This window comes from Pistacia vera, unplaced genomic scaffold, assembly GCF_008641045.1.
Source record: "Pistacia vera cultivar Batoury unplaced genomic scaffold, PisVer_v2 Contig306, whole genome shotgun sequence".
Classification (NCBI taxonomy): Eukaryota; Viridiplantae; Streptophyta; class Magnoliopsida; order Sapindales; family Anacardiaceae; genus Pistacia; species Pistacia vera.
In genome coordinates, this window is record NW_022196120.1 from 572,806 (window position 1) to 591,645 (window position 18,840).

The following is an 18,840-nucleotide window of genomic DNA, read 5'->3' on the forward strand; positions in this document are numbered from 1 at the left end:
GCAGACTTTGATGTGACACAATCACATATATTGTTTCAGTTCCAGTTAAGATTTTATTTATTCCAAAGCTAATTGGCTTTTGAGTTTTACCCTTTTCCTTTGTCTCTTCTTGTTTTAAGGTAAGAATAATGTTAGATATATAATTCAATTTCCTAATTTTCCAAGAATGATATTAGATACATAATCTAATTTCCTAATTTTCTCCAACTTTGGATACAACAATTTGTTATCCATCAGCTTATAAAATAGGTTTGTCTGTCCATTTACTAGTTAACCAATGATAGACTATCATATCAAAAATTGTAAGAGAAAATTATTGACCTAACATTATTGTTTAGAGTAAAGTATTGAAATTTACTTGTATTTGTATAAGTACATTGTTACTAAGAAGGTATGTATATAATTAAAACAATTTTCAAATGGTTGAAAATTAAAACCTGTAAAAATGAGTGACATGTTTTTCATCACCCCTTTTGAGGTGTAAGTAGTTAGTAGTAGATGGAAGTCTTTTCTTGAATGGATTGAGGCGGCGTGGTGTTAGTGAGCTGATGGTTTGCATGCATCATTGAGATAATACTCAGGATAAGCAGAAGCAGATGTGAATGTGATCTGACAACTGATTGGGTAGTTGGCTGGGCTTCATATTACATCACATCATCAAGAAAACTATTTTTTCCATAAAAGGGCATGAGGCTGAGATCAATGGCGCTTGTGTTAGATAAAATCTTTACCAAAATATAACTACATGTTCTTCCTACCTGTTCCATCTCCGATTAGACGTTAGTTCTGAACCTCACACACACATAAATAAATAAATAAATAATTCCATTATATTATACTAATCCCGCATATTTTCTTTTCTTTTCTCTTAAAAAAGATTATTATTATTATTAAAACCCAGGCAAAAGCGATAGATCTGCTATGCCTCTGGGAAGGTCTGCAATTTTTCTTAGCAGCGCAAGTCTGTTCTTTCTGATTCTTTCTTCTTCCTGCAGATGGGTAAAGAATATTATATAGTAATACGATAAATAATATTGTTTAGCACTACCATCATATACAAGTAAAAAGTTGCAGAAATGAACTGTGAAGATAACATACCACCATTACGAAGACATTATTAAAAAAATCTTCAAGCGGCTGTACTAGCTGTGAAGATACTTCAACAAAATCATCTACCTCAATATCTGCCAGAGAAGAGAAATGAATTCTTTTTATTAAAAAATAATTCAGAAATAATTTTCACAAAACATCAAATCCTGCAAAACTATTAGCAATTACTTGAATCAACTTTGTTTTTGACTGACAAGAAAGCACTCCATAAACTTCTCTCTTCAGCCATCTCAAATGCAGATTCATCCACCTAAAAAGAATAATATAAACCATATGCTAAAACTAGATTAAATTAAAAAATATAGAAAATGGAAGTTCCAAGGAAAAAAGACCATTACTGTTTAGTACATAATCCCTAACACTGGAACCGTATAATTTGAGCACCCATGCATACCAACTCTTAAATTTCTATGCAAGAAAAAATACCTCCAAAGCAGTGTCAACATCCTTTCCACGCACAATTCTTGTTGGACGAGAATATGCTTCAACCACCTTTAAGAAAAGCTCGCCTCTTGATAAGGCTTCCATCTAGAAACAATAATATATGAATTATGAGCACAAAATGATTGAAAAGTGTTGACCTCTCTTTAAATTTTTGAAGGATCTCAAAAAAAAGTTCTCCTAAATGGGTTAGCATCAACAACACCAAAGATGATTGAGATTGCATCCAATATGTAACTTCAAAGGAGCATTGTAGATCTAGCCACAATCATCCAAAAGTGTTTTGATCAAATGGTCTAAGTAAAGCGTAAGAAATTCTACAAGAATATAGTCATTGATTCTTTGCCTCCTAACTTTTTTGCCAATGATAGGATACCCACAAGAAGGTTAACAAATTAATAATTGTATTGCGACGGACATCAATAAAAAAATGTACCTAAACAAGAGAAATGTATCCACTTACTTTATATACTGTCTTTGCAGCCAAACAAGGTAAGTTTGCACGCTCTGCAAGGACAGAACGAACAACCTCTGTACTAATTCCCTTATCAACCTACAACCAAAATTCAGCCACAAGCAGCACAAATTTGTATCATGAGTATCTTTGAATAATGGAACTTGGTCATGATAAAATTATTAAAAATAAATGACAATCATCAGGTTAAACGAGTCATCTCATATGGAAATTAACTAACACAACAAATTAAACAAACAAAACCTATTTAACATACAGACAAGCATCAGTCAAAGGAGAAATCAGAAACCACAATTCAGCTGGGGTTGGTCCAACAATTTTTTCTAACACTTTCTGTTGCCACAGGTTTTCAACAAAGAAGTTAGATTATTACTTCCTGAAGCTTCGATTTCAGTTTAGTTAATTATTTGATTTGCTTTTATTGTTTCTATCAGGCAGGCACTTCTTTTCATAATAACTCAAACTAGAGCATCATGGAATTCAACTTCAATGTTCAAAGTCACCTAACTATTTAACAAGCTACAAACATCCCGATGCACACATTGTCCAAAATTTTGTAAATGGTGAAATGAAATTAAGTCAACCAACACCATTCCTTCTTTATCATTCAAAGAACAATTTTTCCATCTTATTATGAGTTAAATAAACTATGTAGATGATAAATGCAGTTGAGGAAAGAACTTAAATGATAAGACAACTATGCATACCAGAAATTGCTCTAATCTTCGAGTAACAAACTGATGTACCTGAAAAAATTAAATAACCATCAAAATTTGATATCCTATCCAATAAACAAACAACAAACACATAGAGGGAGGGCATGTCTATATATAAAAACTCCAAAATTTTAGTTAACAGGAGGTAAATCACTAAATCAGCAACCAAAGTATCAGAAGATTATTGTTGCCACCCACATGGGTGATTTTAGATGAACAAAACTCAAAAATGGAGACAGATTGTGAAATGGCTATATTTAAAAACTCCGTAAAATTAATTTGTTTATATACTTTTCAACCATGATGTCTACATTTAACAATTGTTGGGCTTAGAACAGAGGTGTCAGGCTTTCTTACATCACGTATAGTGCTTGCATCTACTTTAATTGATTGGACCGCAGCAGCAAGTCTTAAAGCACATTCCAGATCCAGATTTTTATCCTTTTCAACCATAATTTGAACCTATAACAAACAGTAGAGCATTAAGTTAATGTTAAAATAATTAGTTGAGCATCAAAGCATCAAGTTAATCATTTACTTACTAGACCATACGAGATTCTTCGCAGGCCAAATGGGTCGTTAGCAGAACTAGGCTGACAACCAGCAGCAAATAAGCCAACAAGGCTATCCAGCCTGCAATATAACAGATCAAGCTAGTCATCCTAAAAGGAAGAATATTCTAGCTCTATAAATTTATATCATATGACAAAAACTGAAATTAATCTACATGGCATTCATTCATTACATCAACACTGTAACATGAAATAGATTTACAATGAACAGAAAATATACTAAAACTGTCACCTATCAGCAGTTGCCAAAACTATCCCCACATCAGTTTTTGGAAGCACATCTCCAGAGAATCTAGGAAGGGTGATTTCGAATAAAGCCTCTGCGACCTGCCCATTGTAAAACAGAAAATGGTTTAATCCCATAAAAAAATTAAAAAAAGAAAAAATAGTGTACATAATGATATTAAGCACCATGCACAGGAAACGAATTATATTACACAAATTGAACAAAAAAAGGGGTTGTTTTTTTGTTCATAAAGAAAAAAGAATTATTATATTAACAGTATAATAAAGAAAACAAAATCAATAGTAAGACAACCTGCTCTGGATACCCATCTCTAAGTGCATAATGACGTGCCATTATGCCTGACAAAGAAGTGAACTCCGTAACAACAGCAGTCGCAAGATCTGACATTGCAAGTGATGCAGCATCTTGAACAGTCTGAAGCATATCTCCATTCATTCCCAGTTCAATACTTAGATCGTTGACCATGTTTTGGACACGCATCATCTTGTCCAGCATCGTACCAAGCTTCTCCTGTTATCTCACATTATCAAACATAAAAGCTAATAGATGTCCGAACAATAACCACCCTTCAGTAATAACATTGGCTTTTAAACTTAAGAATTAAACAAAAGATATATGAATGTTTTCTTCACTCTCTTTCACCCTGGATACACAACAAATGAAAAAACTTACATGAAAAAGAATCCCTTTTAGTTGACCTCGAAATTCTGCAAATTTTTTACATGTATCCATCTCGTAGAAAAACTTAGCATCTTCATAGCGAGCTCTGCCCAAAAAAAAAGGGTATGGTTGACTCCTTGTCAATGTCTAAAAAAGCCTAAGCAGCAGTTAAGTAGAAAAGAAAAGATATATCAAACCTCAGCACAGCTTCATTTCCTTTCCTTACTACCATCTCATCGATTGCTCCATTTGCAACCTAGAAGGAAATCAGCATCATATGATGTACTAAATTAAAATTAAATTGGCCCCTTAAAGACAGGAATAAGGGTGTCTTTGTTTTTGCAACTTTTATTTCAAATCTAAATGGATTTAGATTTTGGGTTCCCAGTTTTCTGACATTACTACTTATTTTAAGAAAAAAAAAATCTAGATACAAAAAGTTAATTTCATCACTAAACTCACAGCAATGAAGTATGGCAAGAGCTTCCCCTTATCATCAGTCAAGGCGAAGTACTTCTGGTGCTTCTGCATAACCTGCATAGTTGGTGGATAGACTTAACAACATGAAAAAATAAGTAATTCAAATTTGTGACACTATAACATCCCCATTACCAATTGAATTCTGGCTAAAATTTGGCTTAGGATAGAAGCCAACATCAATAATAGTTATGAGCTAGATAATAACATTAATGAAAAATCAGCTGAAGCAATTTCCCAAAAGACCTTGACAACGGCAGGGGTGAACAATTGAAAATACAGATTGTCATTGATTTGCTAACAAGCACCTGAACTTATTATGCCAACATTGATAATCTATAGTAACTTTCCCAGATCAAACTCTAGTTCCCCAAACAATAGCTTATCTAGAAAAAGTCACAGTATAAGTGCCATTCAGAAATACAAAGCACCAACATTTACTAAAAGACAAACAAGAAAACTTTTATATTTACGCAAAATTGTAATTAAGACCTCATAAGTTGACAGCTTACCATGGTTAGAAGATCTTCTGGAAGCTCTAAGAAGGACTCTTTGAACTTCCCTAGAATTGGAACAGGCGCCTCAACAAGATTTACAACCTAATATGTTTCATGCACAGAGTTCAGGAACAAGTATTCCATAACAGAAATCGCCAATGAGAACATCAATGTCACCTCATTAAGTAAGCTTTGCTGAACAGTGATGCGGCCATTGACACTTTTTGCTAAAGCATTGGAAAGCTCCAAAATTGTTTTCTTCCGATCCTGCAAAGAGAAGTAACTTATCCAGTCAAGAAGCACAAACATTGAATTGAAATACAAGGCTCCAGAAAGAAAACAAGACCGTAAAATCACTTCTTGATACCTCAATTTCAATACTAATTCCAGCATTCCTCATCACATCCGCATAAGATTCTGCACTTTCTACCTGTGAAATGTTTACAAATTACAGTATCTAAAAATCCCCTCCAAAAATGAAGGAATTCACTACTTCATAAATATATAAAGAATCAGAAATTGTGGCACATATTAAAGCAAAATTTAAGAACAGTGTCTTCTCTTTTTTGGTTTCTCCATAATGGTCTGATGTTAGTGATTGGCAAGAAGACCTTTCTTAAAACCCAGACCACAATGCCTATAAAATCAATTTTTTTTTTTTTTCATCTTTAACTTTTATCCAAAAGAGAGAACTAGATTTTATGATTTGTTATCTGGCAATCATAGGGGAATAATCTATGTTTAACCTCATATTAATTATTTGAATACACATCCACTAAACTTGGCCCACTATATAATTATCTTTCTAAGCATTTAAATTGCTCTTTGCAGTCGAACCATTGTAATAACCCAAAAGTTAGATAATTCCCATACGAGGTTCATGCTTTCTTACATCACGTATAGTGCTTGCATCTACTTTAATTGATTGGACCGCGCAGCAAGTCTTAAAGCACATTCCAGATCCAGATTTTTATCCTTTTCAACCATAATTGAACCTATAACAAACAGTAGAGCATTAAGTTAATGTTAAAATAATTAGTTGAGCATCAAAGCATCAAGTTAATCATTTACTTACTAGCCATACGAATTCTTCGCAGGCCAAATGGGTCGTTAGCAGAACTAGCTGACAACCAGCAGCAAATAAGCCAACAAGGCTATCCACCTGCAATATAACAGATAAGCTAGTCATCTAAAAGGAAGAATATTCTAGTTCTATAAATTTATATCATATGACAAATGCCAACTGAATTAATCTACATGGCATATTTCATTACATCACACTGTAACATGAAATAATTTACAATGAACAGAAAATATACTAAAACTGTCACCTATCAGCAGTTGCCAAAACCTCTCTATGTGAATGTGATCTGACAACTGATTGGGTAGTTGGCTGGGCTTCATATTACATCACATCATCAAGAAAACTATTTTTTCCATAAAAGGGCATGAGGCTGAGATCAATGGCGCTTGTGTTAGATAAAATCTTTACCAAAATATAACTACATGTTCTTCCTACCTGTTCCATCTCCGATTAGACGTTAGTTCTGAACCTCACACACACATAAATAAATAAATAAATAATTCCATTATATTATACTAATCCCGCATATTTTCTTTTCTTTTCTCTTAAAAAAGATTATTATTATTATTAAAACCCAGGCAAAAGCGATAGATCTGCTATGCCTCTGGGAAGGTCTGCAATTTTTCTTAGCAGCGCAAGTCTGTTCTTTCTGATTCTTTCTTCTTCCTGCAGATGGGTAAAGAATATTATATAGTAATACGATAAATAATATTGTTTAGCACTACCATCATATACAAGTAAAAAGTTGCAGAAATGAACTGTGAAGATAACATACCACCATTACGAAGACATTATTAAAAAAATCTTCAAGCGGCTGTACTAGCTGTGAAGATACTTCAACAAAATCATCTACCTCAATATCTGCCAGAGAAGAGAAATGAATTCTTTTTATTAAAAAATAATTCAGAAATAATTTTCACAAAACATCAAATCCTGCAAAACTATTAGCAATTACTTGAATCAACTTTGTTTTTGACTGACAAGAAAGCACTCCATAAACTTCTCTCTTCAGCCATCTCAAATGCAGATTCATCCACCTAAAAAGAATAATATAAACCATATGCTAAAACTAGATTAAATTAAAAAATATAGAAAATGGAAGTTCCAAGGAAAAAAGACCATTACTGTTTAGTACATAATCCCTAACACTGGAACCGTATAATTTGAGCACCCATGCATACCAACTCTTAAATTTCTATGCAAGAAAAAATACCTCCAAAGCAGTGTCAACATCCTTTCCACGCACAATTCTTGTTGGACGAGAATATGCTTCAACCACCTTTAAGAAAAGCTCGCCTCTTGATAAGGCTTCCATCTAGAAACAATAATATATGAATTATGAGCACAAAATGATTGAAAAGTGTTGACCTCTCTTTAAATTTTTGAAGGATCTCAAAAAAAAGTTCTCCTAAATGGGTTAGCATCAACAACACCAAAGATGATTGAGATTGCATCCAATATGTAACTTCAAAGGAGCATTGTAGATCTAGCCACAATCATCCAAAAGTGTTTTGATCAAATGGTCTAAGTAAAGCGTAAGAAATTCTACAAGAATATAGTCATTGATTCTTTGCCTCCTAACTTTTTTGCCAATGATAGGATACCCACAAGAAGGTTAACAAATTAATAATTGTATTGCGACGGACATCAATAAAAAAATGTACCTAAACAAGAGAAATGTATCCACTTACTTTATATACTGTCTTTGCAGCCAAACAAGGTAAGTTTGCACGCTCTGCAAGGACAGAACGAACAACCTCTGTACTAATTCCCTTATCAACCTACAACCAAAATTCAGCCACAAGCAGCACAAATTTGTATCATGAGTATCTTTGAATAATGGAACTTGGTCATGATAAAATTATTAAAAATAAATGACAATCATCAGGTTAAACGAGTCATCTCATATGGAAATTAACTAACACAACAAATTAAACAAACAAAACCTATTTAACATACAGACAAGCATCAGTCAAAGGAGAAATCAGAAACCACAATTCAGCTGGGGTTGGTCCAACAATTTTTTCTAACACTTTCTGTTGCCACAGGTTTTCAACAAAGAAGTTAGATTATTACTTCCTGAAGCTTCGATTTCAGTTTAGTTAATTATTTGATTTGCTTTTATTGTTTCTATCAGGCAGGCACTTCTTTTCATAATAACTCAAACTAGAGCATCATGGAATTCAACTTCAATGTTCAAAGTCACCTAACTATTTAACAAGCTACAAACATCCCGATGCACACATTGTCCAAAATTTTGTAAATGGTGAAATGAAATTAAGTCAACCAACACCATTCCTTCTTTATCATTCAAAGAACAATTTTTCCATCTTATTATGAGTTAAATAAACTATGTAGATGATAAATGCAGTTGAGGAAAGAACTTAAATGATAAGACAACTATGCATACCAGAAATTGCTCTAATCTTCGAGTAACAAACTGATGTACCTGAAAAAATTAAATAACCATCAAAATTTGATATCCTATCCAATAAACAAACAACAAACACATAGAGGGAGGGCATGTCTATATATAAAAACTCCAAAATTTTAGTTAACAGGAGGTAAATCACTAAATCAGCAACCAAAGTATCAGAAGATTATTGTTGCCACCCACATGGGTGATTTTAGATGAACAAAACTCAAAAATGGAGACAGATTGTGAAATGGCTATATTTAAAAACTCCGTAAAATTAATTTGTTTATATACTTTTCAACCATGATGTCTACATTTAACAATTGTTGGGCTTAGAACAGAGGTGTCAGGCTTTCTTACATCACGTATAGTGCTTGCATCTACTTTAATTGATTGGACCGCAGCAGCAAGTCTTAAAGCACATTCCAGATCCAGATTTTTATCCTTTTCAACCATAATTTGAACCTATAACAAACAGTAGAGCATTAAGTTAATGTTAAAATAATTAGTTGAGCATCAAAGCATCAAGTTAATCATTTACTTACTAGACCATACGAGATTCTTCGCAGGCCAAATGGGTCGTTAGCAGAACTAGGCTGACAACCAGCAGCAAATAAGCCAACAAGGCTATCCAGCCTGCAATATAACAGATCAAGCTAGTCATCCTAAAAGGAAGAATATTCTAGCTCTATAAATTTATATCATATGACAAAAACTGAAATTAATCTACATGGCATTCATTCATTACATCAACACTGTAACATGAAATAGATTTACAATGAACAGAAAATATACTAAAACTGTCACCTATCAGCAGTTGCCAAAACTATCCCCACATCAGTTTTTGGAAGCACATCTCCAGAGAATCTAGGAAGGGTGATTTCGAATAAAGCCTCTGCGACCTGCCCATTGTAAAACAGAAAATGGTTTAATCCCATAAAAAAATTAAAAAAAGAAAAAATAGTGTACATAATGATATTAAGCACCATGCACAGGAAACGAATTATATCACACAAATTGAACAAAAAAAGGGGTTGTTTTGTTGTTCATAAAGAAAAAAGAATTATTATATTAACATTATAATAAAGAAAACAAAATCAATAGTAAGACAACCTGCTCTGGATACCCATCTCTAAGTGCATAATGACGTGCCATTATGCCTGACAAAGAAGTGAACTCCGTAACAACAGCAGTTGCAAGATCTGACATTGCAAGTGATGCAGCATCTTGAACAGTCTGAAGCATATCTCCATTCATTCCCAGTTCAATACTTAGATCGTTAACCATGTTTTGGACACGCATCATCTTGTCCAGCATCGTACCAAGCTTCTCCTGTCATCTCACATTATCAAACATAAAAGCTAATAGATGTCCGAACAATAACCACCCTTCAGTAATAACATTGGCTTTTAAACTTAAGAATTAAACAAAAGATATATGAATGTTTTCTTCACTCTCTTTCACCCTGGATACACAACAAATGAAAAAACTTACATGAAAAAGAATCCCTTTTAGTTGACCTCGAAATTCTGCAAATTTTTTACATGTATCCATCTCGTAGAAAAACTTAGCATCTTCATAGCGAGCTCTGCCCAAAAAAAAAGGGTATGGTTGACTCCTTGTCAATGTCTAAAAAAGCCTAAGCAGCAGTTAAGTAGAAAAGAAAAGATATATCAAACCTCAGCACAGCTTCATTTCCTTTCCTTACTACCATCTCATCGATTGCTCCATTTGCAACCTAGAAGGAAATCAGCATCATATGATGTACTAAATTAAAATTAAATTGGCCCCTTAAAGACAGGAATAAGGGTGTCTTTGTTTTTGCAACTTTTATTTCAAATCTAAATGGATTTAGATTTTGGGTTCCCAGTTTTCTGACATTACTACTTATTTTAAGAAAAAAAAAATCTAGATACAAAAAGTTAATTTCATCACTAAACTCACAGCAATGAAGTATGGCAAGAGCTTCCCCTTATCATCAGTCAAGGCGAAGTACTTCTGGTGCTTCTGCATAACCTGCATAGTTGGTGGATAGACTTAACAACATGAAAAAATAAGTAATTCAAATTTGTGACACTATAACATCCCCATTACCAATTGAATTCTGGCTAAAATTTGGCTTAGGATAGAAGCCAACATCAATAATAGTTATGAGCTAGATAATAACATTAATGAAAAATCAGCTGAAGCAATTTCCCAAAAGACCTTGACAACGGCAGGGGTGAACAATTGAAAATACAGATTGTCATTGATTTGCTAACAAGCACCTGAACTTATTATGCCAACATTGATAATCTATAGTAACTTTCCCAGATCAAACTCTAGTTCCCCAAACAATAGCTTATCTAGAAAAAGTCACAGTATAAGTGCCATTCAGAAATACAAAGCACCAACATTTACTAAAAGACAAACAAGAAAACTTTTATATTTACGCAAAATTGTAATTAAGACCTCATAAGTTGACAGCTTACCATGGTTAGAAGATCTTCTGGAAGCTCTAAGAAGGACTCTTTGAACTTCCCTAGAATTGGAACAGGCGCCTCAACAAGATTTACAACCTAATATGTTTCATGCACAGAGTTCAGGAACAAGTATTCCATAACAGAAATCGCCAATGAGAACATCAATGTCACCTCATTAAGTAAGCTTTGCTGAACAGTGATGCGGCCATTGACACTTTTTGCTAAAGCATTGGAAAGCTCCAAAATTGTTTTCTTCCGATCCTGCAAAGAGAAGTAACTTATCCAGTCAAGAAGCACAAACATTGAATTGAAATACAAGGCTCCAGAAAGAAAACAAGACCGTAAAATCACTTCTTGATACCTCAATTTCAATACTAATTCCAGCATTCCTCATCACATCCGCATAAGATTCTGCACTTTCTACCTGTGAAATGTTTACAAATTACAGTATCTAAAAATCCCCTCCAAAAATGAAGGAATTCACTACTTCATAAATATATAAAGAATCAGAAATTGTGGCACATATTAAAGCAAAATTTAAGAACAGTGTCTTCTCTTTTTTGGTTTCTCCATAATGGTCTGATGTTAGTGATTGGCAAGAAGACCTTTCTTAAAACCCAGACCACAATGCCTATAAAATCAATTTTTTTTTTTTTCATCTTTAACTTTTATCCAAAAGAGAGAACTAGATTTTATGATTTGTTATCTGGCAATCATAGGGGAATAATCTATTAACCTCATATTAATTATCTGAATACACATCCACTAAACTTGGCCCACTATATAATTATCTTTCTAAGGATTTAAATTGCTCTTTGCAGTCGAACCATTGTAATAACCCAAAAGTTAGATAATTCCCATACATACCATAACAGTGGCAGCAGGAGTATTACGAAGACCATAAGATAGGTTTCCACTGCATTACAAAATGGAAATTAGCAAGTAGAAAGTAAAATGTTGTGCGCAGGGGTAGACAGAAGGGGATTTGCTAACATTTGGAGACAAAATACTCTCAATGGCTAACTTATTGAAGGTGTATCATGTTAAATTACCAATGGAAAAAAACATATCATTAGCATAGTAAACAGTTACAGTAGTTAAAAGTTTATTAAAAATAATCACAACGATGCATTAAAGTAAATATTTTAAGCCAAGGACAAGTTTTTCAAGTTACAATTATTTGAAGGAAGTGGGAAAACCAACAAGAAGGAACCAAAATCTCTTTCTGCTACTGTCAAAACAGAGGTATATGGATTTTTCAAAAAAGGAAAAACCTCAAAAAGTGATAGCGACAAATAGTGACTTTTTCCAATACAGATGCCCAGCTCAAATTCATTAAGGTCAAACAAAGATGAAGTATCAAAATTATTAAAGATGTGTTGATATCAAATTCAAGGCATCATCTCATATCCAGTCATCCAAATAAAACTCACCATTAGGGAAACATTTCTATGCATGCATATTCCTGAAAACCTTCAAGAAAAAACTATGCTCTATAGTGGCAAAATTGGTCCCTAACAAACCAAGCCAAGTCACTTCGGTAGGGAGATGAGAACAGTCAATAATAATTACCTCAAGATTCCTGCAAATGTAAACGGAACAACAGCATCTCCATGGAGAGCCATAATCCAACGAATAGGTCTGCTGAACATGACCTACATAATTGCAAGGAAACACTTAACCAATCTAATAAACATAATTCCAGGTATTTCAATTTATACAAATGCAACCACAGAAATTCCATAATATACCTCAGAGTTCCAACGCATTGACTTCGGGAATGATATTTTACCAATGATACTAGGCACATCTTCAGATAAAACCTAACATGCCACAGTAAAAAAAAAAAAAAAATTAGAACCAGAGAAATTTTACATACCATGTACATGGTCAAGATCAACGTCCCCCACTTGTAATGTAAAAATTGTTCCAAGGGGGCTTTTGATCCTAACAGAAAAATACCTTTATTAAAAAATGAAATAAAAAAAATACAAGAATCAATAGAAAAGTTATTATAGAACCTCCAAAGCAAGCTGGGCAGACTCCTTCACATGAGCATAAACATACTCTGTTTTCCCTACAATATGGACACATACTCTTAAGAATAGGAAATATTTTGAATTTCCCAACAGTTGGCACCATTAAAATGAATAGGACCATGCGTATAGGCTTTATTATGACAAATTAAAGAACTAAATTGTCACATCATAATTATATAAACAGGACAGTCAAGTCTGCAGAAGAAACTGAGCTTTGAATACAGCATTATGCATGCAACTAGACTGACTCACCATCATTTTTTGTGAACAGCGAATCCAATGGAACAGCATATCTGCGACAAAACCCCTCAGCAGCCTGGCAGCAAATAGTGACTTTATTGTTATACAGTTATTAATACTCTGTCAGATTACAACAATGGTAAGTAATACCTCTACCACTATACAAGTATGCAAAAGCAGCCAATTCTAGACAAGGTAGTGAGGCAAAAATTATATGAACTTGGAAGCCAAAACACAGATGTGAACATAGAAATAGTAAAGAGAAAAAAAAAAGGTCGGGGAGGAAAAAAGAAATATCTAAAGGAAAAAATACATCTAGCATAAAAGTTCCAAAAAGCAGTCGCTGCCATCTTCAGGTACTGCTATTGTATAATCCAACTATATCATTTAACAATAAGATCAAAATTATTTATGCTAAAAAACCTTCAAGCAAAAATAAAATAAAATGCAAGGCAGGTAAACCTTTGTAGGATTTCCATGGTCATCAAAGGCTTTTGAAACAGGAGGCCCTCGAACCTCAATCTCATTCTCAGCTTGCTTCTTGCAAAGACTCTTAACATAAACCTGAAAGTGAGATAATATATAAGGCTAAAGTATCGCTTTTTACAATTAAAAAATAAGGGAATTGTCATAAGGTTGAAGAACAATATAAACAAGAAATTGTCAACAAGTTCAAAAAGAGGTAATGATAATAGTTGTACCACTAGTCTTCGAGGTGTACCAAAAGCCTGTACTTCTCCATGGCTCAATCTTTGTTTATCTAGTAATTGCAATACGAAATCTTTAAGCTGGAGATGACATTAAATAAGAAATAATTAAAGAGTATCTAATCCCATAAAAAAAGGCCAAAGGCATCATCAAGACGATAAGCAATAGAACATCATGATGGCAACTAAAACTACAAAGCAACAAATTTATGAAGCAAATTGGCAAATCTAACTTGATGACTACCATCAAAGGGGAATACCATAAAGTAATGCATAGTGTGTATATATTAGAAATACAAAATGCTTCATTAAAGAAATAACAATACTTGCTCGCTTGCATTAACAACATCTTGAGGTGGCATCTCTTCAGTCCCAATTTCAAGTACAAATGACCTCGGATTATCATGGACCTGTGAATAAGAAAATCTTCAACTTCCAAGATGCTAAGAATGGGAAATTATGGCAAAATTTAACCAAAACATAAAATACAATAGCTCTGTATGTCCAAAAAGATGTTCAAAAACCACAAGCAAGCTTTAATGAACTATACAAGAAAACAACTATCGAAAGAAAATATGTCAACCAGACAAGGAAACCAACCTTTTCGACTGCTGCCTCCAAATATTGTTTAGGGCATATAAGATTAACAGGCTCAGAAACAATACCCAGTGGATGACCAAGGGATTCCCTCGTCTTTAACCAAAGTTGTGCACATTGACGAGCTAAACTGATAAATAAACAAAAACATGAAGAGAGAATATTAATTATTGTGACTAAGAGAAAATGTATTTCATAGGAAAAGCAATTTATTCAAATCCAAGCAAGAACTGCAACTTGATTTCGTATTTCTGACTTTTACATAAGTGTTATGTTTCACACATGCAATTTCTTTCCAGGGATAAGTCACAAAAGTAAACTCACCTACGCATTCGACCAAAATAACGAGCACGTTCAGTTACTCCAACAAAGCCTCTAGAGTCTAGGATATTAAAAGCATGAGATGTCTTCAAAAGCTGATCATACCTAGCATTTTTTGAGCAAATGTTAACTTAGAGCCAAAATAAGGTAAAATAAAAAAAGTGTAGGGTGTAAAACGGACAACCATCAAAGGTTGTAAAACATACGCAGGGATTGGAAAGCCTGAAGCAATTAATGAACGGGCTTCTTCCTCAAAAAAATCAAAGTGTTTCTGAAGATGAAGAACACTGGCATGCTCTAAATAATACGCACTCATTTCCTTCCTGAAACAGATATTAAAACAGTAAATAATCAAAAAGAAACTTTACAAGCTATAGCCTCACGTCACCCAAGTGAAAAGACAGGATATAGAAGAAGTATATCTCTACAAGAATGGACACAAGACCAAAAATCACCACATGCTAAATCTTCTCCTGATACAGATTAACAATGAAGGGAGAGAAGCAGTAATAAATTTCAAAATATGTAGGAACTAAAAATTCAATTAAATAATGGAGAGAAAAGAATAAAAGAAAAAAAGAATCTCAGCCTAATAATTTCATTGATATTTGCGTAAATAATTCTTGAAAACTATAATTGCATACAACACAGTAATAATTAAATCAAATATTAAATCCAAAAAGAAATTGACACTAATAATCCAATCAAATAATTGTTTATTTACTCATTTTCCAAGAACAGCTCCCCATATGTGATTCCATTAGCATACTGAATTTTCTTAAAATGATCAACTCCCTGCAATTTGTTCCAGAAAAGTAAGCAAAATTTACAAAATTGACTATAGCAAGAAAGGAAAAAAAAATCATAATATCATGCAACCTGAAGCAGCATGAGGATACGCTCAAGACCATAAGTAATCTCTACAGATATTGGTGACAATTGAAGACTGCCAGCCTGGCAAGTGAGATAGAACAAAAATGGAACTCATTAACCAAAAACATTAAAAATTTCTTGAGCACTAAAATGTTAACACATGAGCCATAACTTTAAACATAACAAAAAGAACCTGCTGGAAGTAGGTGAATTGAGTGATCTCCATCCCATCCATCCAGATTTCCCAGCCCAAACCCCATGCACCAAGGACCTGTTCAAGAAAAAAGAGAGTGGTAACCACTCAATAATAAGCTTTTTAAAAATCACAGAACATTGAAATAATAATTTTCTTAAATCATAACTGAAAGGATACAGGATATTCAACCAAAAACAAAAAAGTTTGCACCTAAGCAAACTTCTTTAAAAAATTGCACAATTCGTCATGTGGGAAAAATTTTAAAATCCAACAGCATGAGATAATATAATACCGGGCTCTCCCAATTGTCCTCGACAAAACGAATATCATGTTTCCCAACATCAATACCTATCAAGCAAATGAACGACAAATGAGATGAGGCAGGTGTTGAAGTAAAACATAAAACAAATGCTCAAAAAGAAGTACAGATAAGATGAGTACATACTGTAGATGAAACAAAAAAATTAATAAACAACACATGCACTTTTTGCCTCAGCATGATGATCAGCCATGTTTTGCTTAATTAATAATAAAATGTTTCACCAGTCACAATTTGTGGTGATTCTGAGATATGATGCATAATGAGGATCAAACACCTAGACAACAATTACAATATAAAAAAAAAAATTGAAGTCCACTATTGGGGCGATGTGAGACAAATTCAACTTTTAACATTAATCACTTGAACACTCACTATTTATAAGCTTCAGAGAAGACAGTAGATACATGCTCAGACAGGATACATATAATGTCAATATGCCAACTAATAACAATCATGTGTATACTTATCATTAGTACTCAAGCCAAATAATATGCTTATGACTCAAAGATCAGAAACACATAACATAAAGATGCAAAAGGATTACCAGTAAATTCTTTGAAGCATCTTAAGATGAATACCATATATCATGAAATAAATTTAACTTAAAAATGAAAAAGAAAGCCAGCTTAGCACCTAAAGCTGATAGACTGCGAATAAAGAGGTCTTGTGAGTTTCCAGGATCAGGCTTTAATATAACCTGAAATTAAAATTAAAAAAACAGCAGAATATAACAAAAGAAAAGAAAGTTGAAAATATAAATTCACACATAAATGAGAAAAAAGTAGAGTCCACAATTTAAGTACATTAAATCAAACCACACCTGAAATTGAGTGTGACGTTGGAGCCTGTTTGGGTTTTCTCCGTACCGACTATCGTCGGGACGAACACTAGGCTCCACATACCTTGCGTCCAAAAAAGTCCTTATTAGGCTCATATTTCACATTGAAAGAATGCTGCCACAAGTGCATAAGAGCGGAATTAACAAACTTACATTCCAAAGCATACTTACGCGACATTCCATGGTTCCGGACCAAGAACCCTTAGATATGTCAGTGGATTCATTGTCCCAGCCCCAACCTGCTCAACATGACCAAAATACACACTAATTAATTTGATAAAAATTTAAATGACTAAAAAAAAAAAAAAAAAAACCTAATTCATTGTAACAAAATTTTCAAAATATCAATACCAAAACAGAAAAGAAAACTATTGTTATAATAATTTATACAAGAAAACGGAAGAGAAAATTAAAGTAATAAATACAAAAATCACCATAAATTACCTCTGTATTGCTACATTGCATTACAGCACATCCAACCGAAGCCCAATATTCCTATGAATTAAAAAAAAAAGTACAACAATCAAGAAACAGAAACACAATCAACAAACAAGAATCAAGAAACAAACATAAAAATTGAGTGAAATAACCTGGAGCCTTTGAATGGCTTGTTGAAAAGTAAGAACAGACGCTTTTTGTGTCTCACTGTTAGACCCAGTCGACGGAACTGCTGAGGTGCTAACGGCGGAGGTTCTGTAAAAGAGACGGTTACTAAGTGGCGCGTTGTATAGCCGATTAGGGTTGGGTTTGCCGGGGCGGAGGAGAGAAAAGTGAGTAGAGTGTGGTTTGAGAAAGGAAATGACCAGAGGAATAGCAAGAGTTGCCATGGCTAATACTGAGCTTGCGGCTTGGAATTAGTGTTAGGCTTAGCCAGTTGGGCTTGCACACATCAGCAAAATAAATGGGTCTGCGCTACGAGCAGGTGCTTATATAGAGCGTGAGTCAGTTAACGGTAAAGTAAAACCGTGCTAGGAATCCGCCATTTGAGTTCACCGCGTTAAAGTGAACGGTAACTTTGTAGAAGAAATTACAATAAAACCCCTATATTTTGGTGTGCTATAATGTTTATTCAATTTCACCGTGTTACAAACGGGGGATTGGGCCCCAACAAAACACACCCTTAGGTTTGCTAAGTCCAGCGGTTAAATTTACTAAAAAGTAAAATGATTTTGAGAGAAATGGTGCAAGAAGAAGACCGATTGATGTAGATTAATGTCATATATACAAATTATTTGATAAATATTATTTTATTTTGAAGTAAGAAAAGGTCATAATATTTTCATTGAAAAGTCTTGAATAAATATTAAAGCGAGTGGAGGCTGTAATTTAGATGCCTTTCAATGAAAAATAGATTGACTTGAAATAAAATTCAAAACGTTAGTTCAATTCACTGACTAGGAGCGCTACGCGTACGTGCAATTTTTGTAACGGCTCTAGAGGATTTTCGTTTTTCTAGCCCCATTTAGGTCTGTTAAGAGTTTTTTGTCATTGAGTTCTAAGAATTTTAAATTTAAAGTGTTTTAAAATAATTATTTATCAGACTTTTTATA

The 18,840-nt window shown here is 33.6% G+C and overlaps 2 protein-coding genes across 4 annotated transcripts; both read right to left on the reverse strand.

Annotated features, from left to right (window-relative positions):
* Positions 1-694: 694 nt before the first annotated feature.
* Positions 695-5,655, reverse strand: LOC116135929 (glycine--tRNA ligase, chloroplastic/mitochondrial 2-like). 2 transcript variants are annotated; one of them, XM_031421640.1, is made up of 16 exons: positions 5,563-5,655; positions 5,373-5,462; positions 5,211-5,297; positions 4,684-4,755; positions 4,419-4,477; positions 4,234-4,327; positions 3,853-4,071; positions 3,547-3,641; positions 3,285-3,375; positions 3,100-3,204; positions 2,734-2,772; positions 2,015-2,104; positions 1,537-1,638; positions 1,279-1,360; positions 1,099-1,184; positions 695-989 (listed from the first exon to the last, which is right to left on the reverse strand). In XM_031421640.1, the coding sequence occupies exons 1-16, from the start codon at positions 5,593-5,595 to the stop codon at positions 891-893; spliced, it is 1,443 nt and encodes a 480-aa protein (XP_031277500.1). In that variant the 5' UTR covers positions 5,596-5,655; the 3' UTR covers positions 695-890. The 2 variants fall into 2 exon arrangements, with proteins under 2 accessions (XP_031277500.1, XP_031277501.1); XM_031421641.1 differs by lacking the exons at positions 5,373-5,462; positions 5,563-5,655 and adding an exon at positions 4,945-5,084.
* A 995-nt stretch (positions 5,656-6,650) lies between these two features.
* On the reverse strand, positions 6,651-18,170 carry LOC116135928 (glycine--tRNA ligase, chloroplastic/mitochondrial 2). Of its 2 annotated transcripts, XM_031421638.1 has the most exons (36): positions 17,881-18,170; positions 17,735-17,785; positions 17,462-17,529; positions 17,273-17,354; positions 17,086-17,149; positions 16,423-16,478; positions 16,128-16,205; positions 15,941-16,015; positions 15,786-15,856; positions 15,268-15,384; positions 15,065-15,166; positions 14,744-14,870; positions 14,470-14,553; positions 14,138-14,224; positions 13,899-14,000; positions 13,449-13,512; positions 13,179-13,234; positions 12,909-12,980; positions 12,730-12,812; positions 12,025-12,073; positions 11,519-11,581; positions 11,329-11,418; positions 11,167-11,253; positions 10,640-10,711; positions 10,375-10,433; positions 10,190-10,283; positions 9,809-10,027; positions 9,503-9,597; positions 9,241-9,331; positions 9,056-9,160; positions 8,690-8,728; positions 7,971-8,060; positions 7,493-7,594; positions 7,235-7,316; positions 7,055-7,140; positions 6,651-6,945 (listed from the first exon to the last, which is right to left on the reverse strand). In XM_031421638.1, the coding sequence occupies exons 1-36, from the start codon at positions 18,115-18,117 to the stop codon at positions 6,847-6,849; spliced, it is 3,198 nt and encodes a 1,065-aa protein (XP_031277498.1). In that variant the 5' UTR covers positions 18,118-18,170; the 3' UTR covers positions 6,651-6,846. The 2 variants fall into 2 exon arrangements, with proteins under 2 accessions (XP_031277498.1, XP_031277499.1); XM_031421639.1 differs by lacking the exon at positions 17,881-18,170 and having other exon boundaries at positions 17,444-17,529; positions 17,735-17,787.
* Between the last annotated feature and the right edge of the window lie 670 nt (positions 18,171-18,840).

Coding starts and splice junctions, on each gene's coding strand:
- LOC116135929 (XM_031421640.1), bottom strand. CDS start 5,595: ATGAGGAATGCTGGAATTAGTATTGAAATTGAG. Junction 5,298..5,372: donor AGCAAAGCTTACTTAATGAG/GTGACATTGATG, acceptor GAAACATATTAG/GTTGTAAATCTTGTTGAGGC. Junction 3,376..3,546: donor GTTTTGGCAACTGCTGATAG/GTGACAGTTTTA, acceptor GTTATATTGCAG/GCTGGATAGCCTTGTTGGCT.
- LOC116135928 (XM_031421638.1), bottom strand. CDS start 18,117: ATGGCAACTCTTGCTATTCCTCTGGTCATTTCCTTTCTCAAACCACAC. Junction 17,530..17,734: donor TGCAATGTAGCAATACAGAG/GTAATTTATGGT, acceptor CATGTTGAGCAG/GTTGGGGCTGGGACAATGAA. Junction 11,419..11,518: donor GAATTAGTATTGAAATTGAG/GTATCAAGAAGT, acceptor TTCTCTTTGCAG/GATCGGAAGAAAACAATTTT.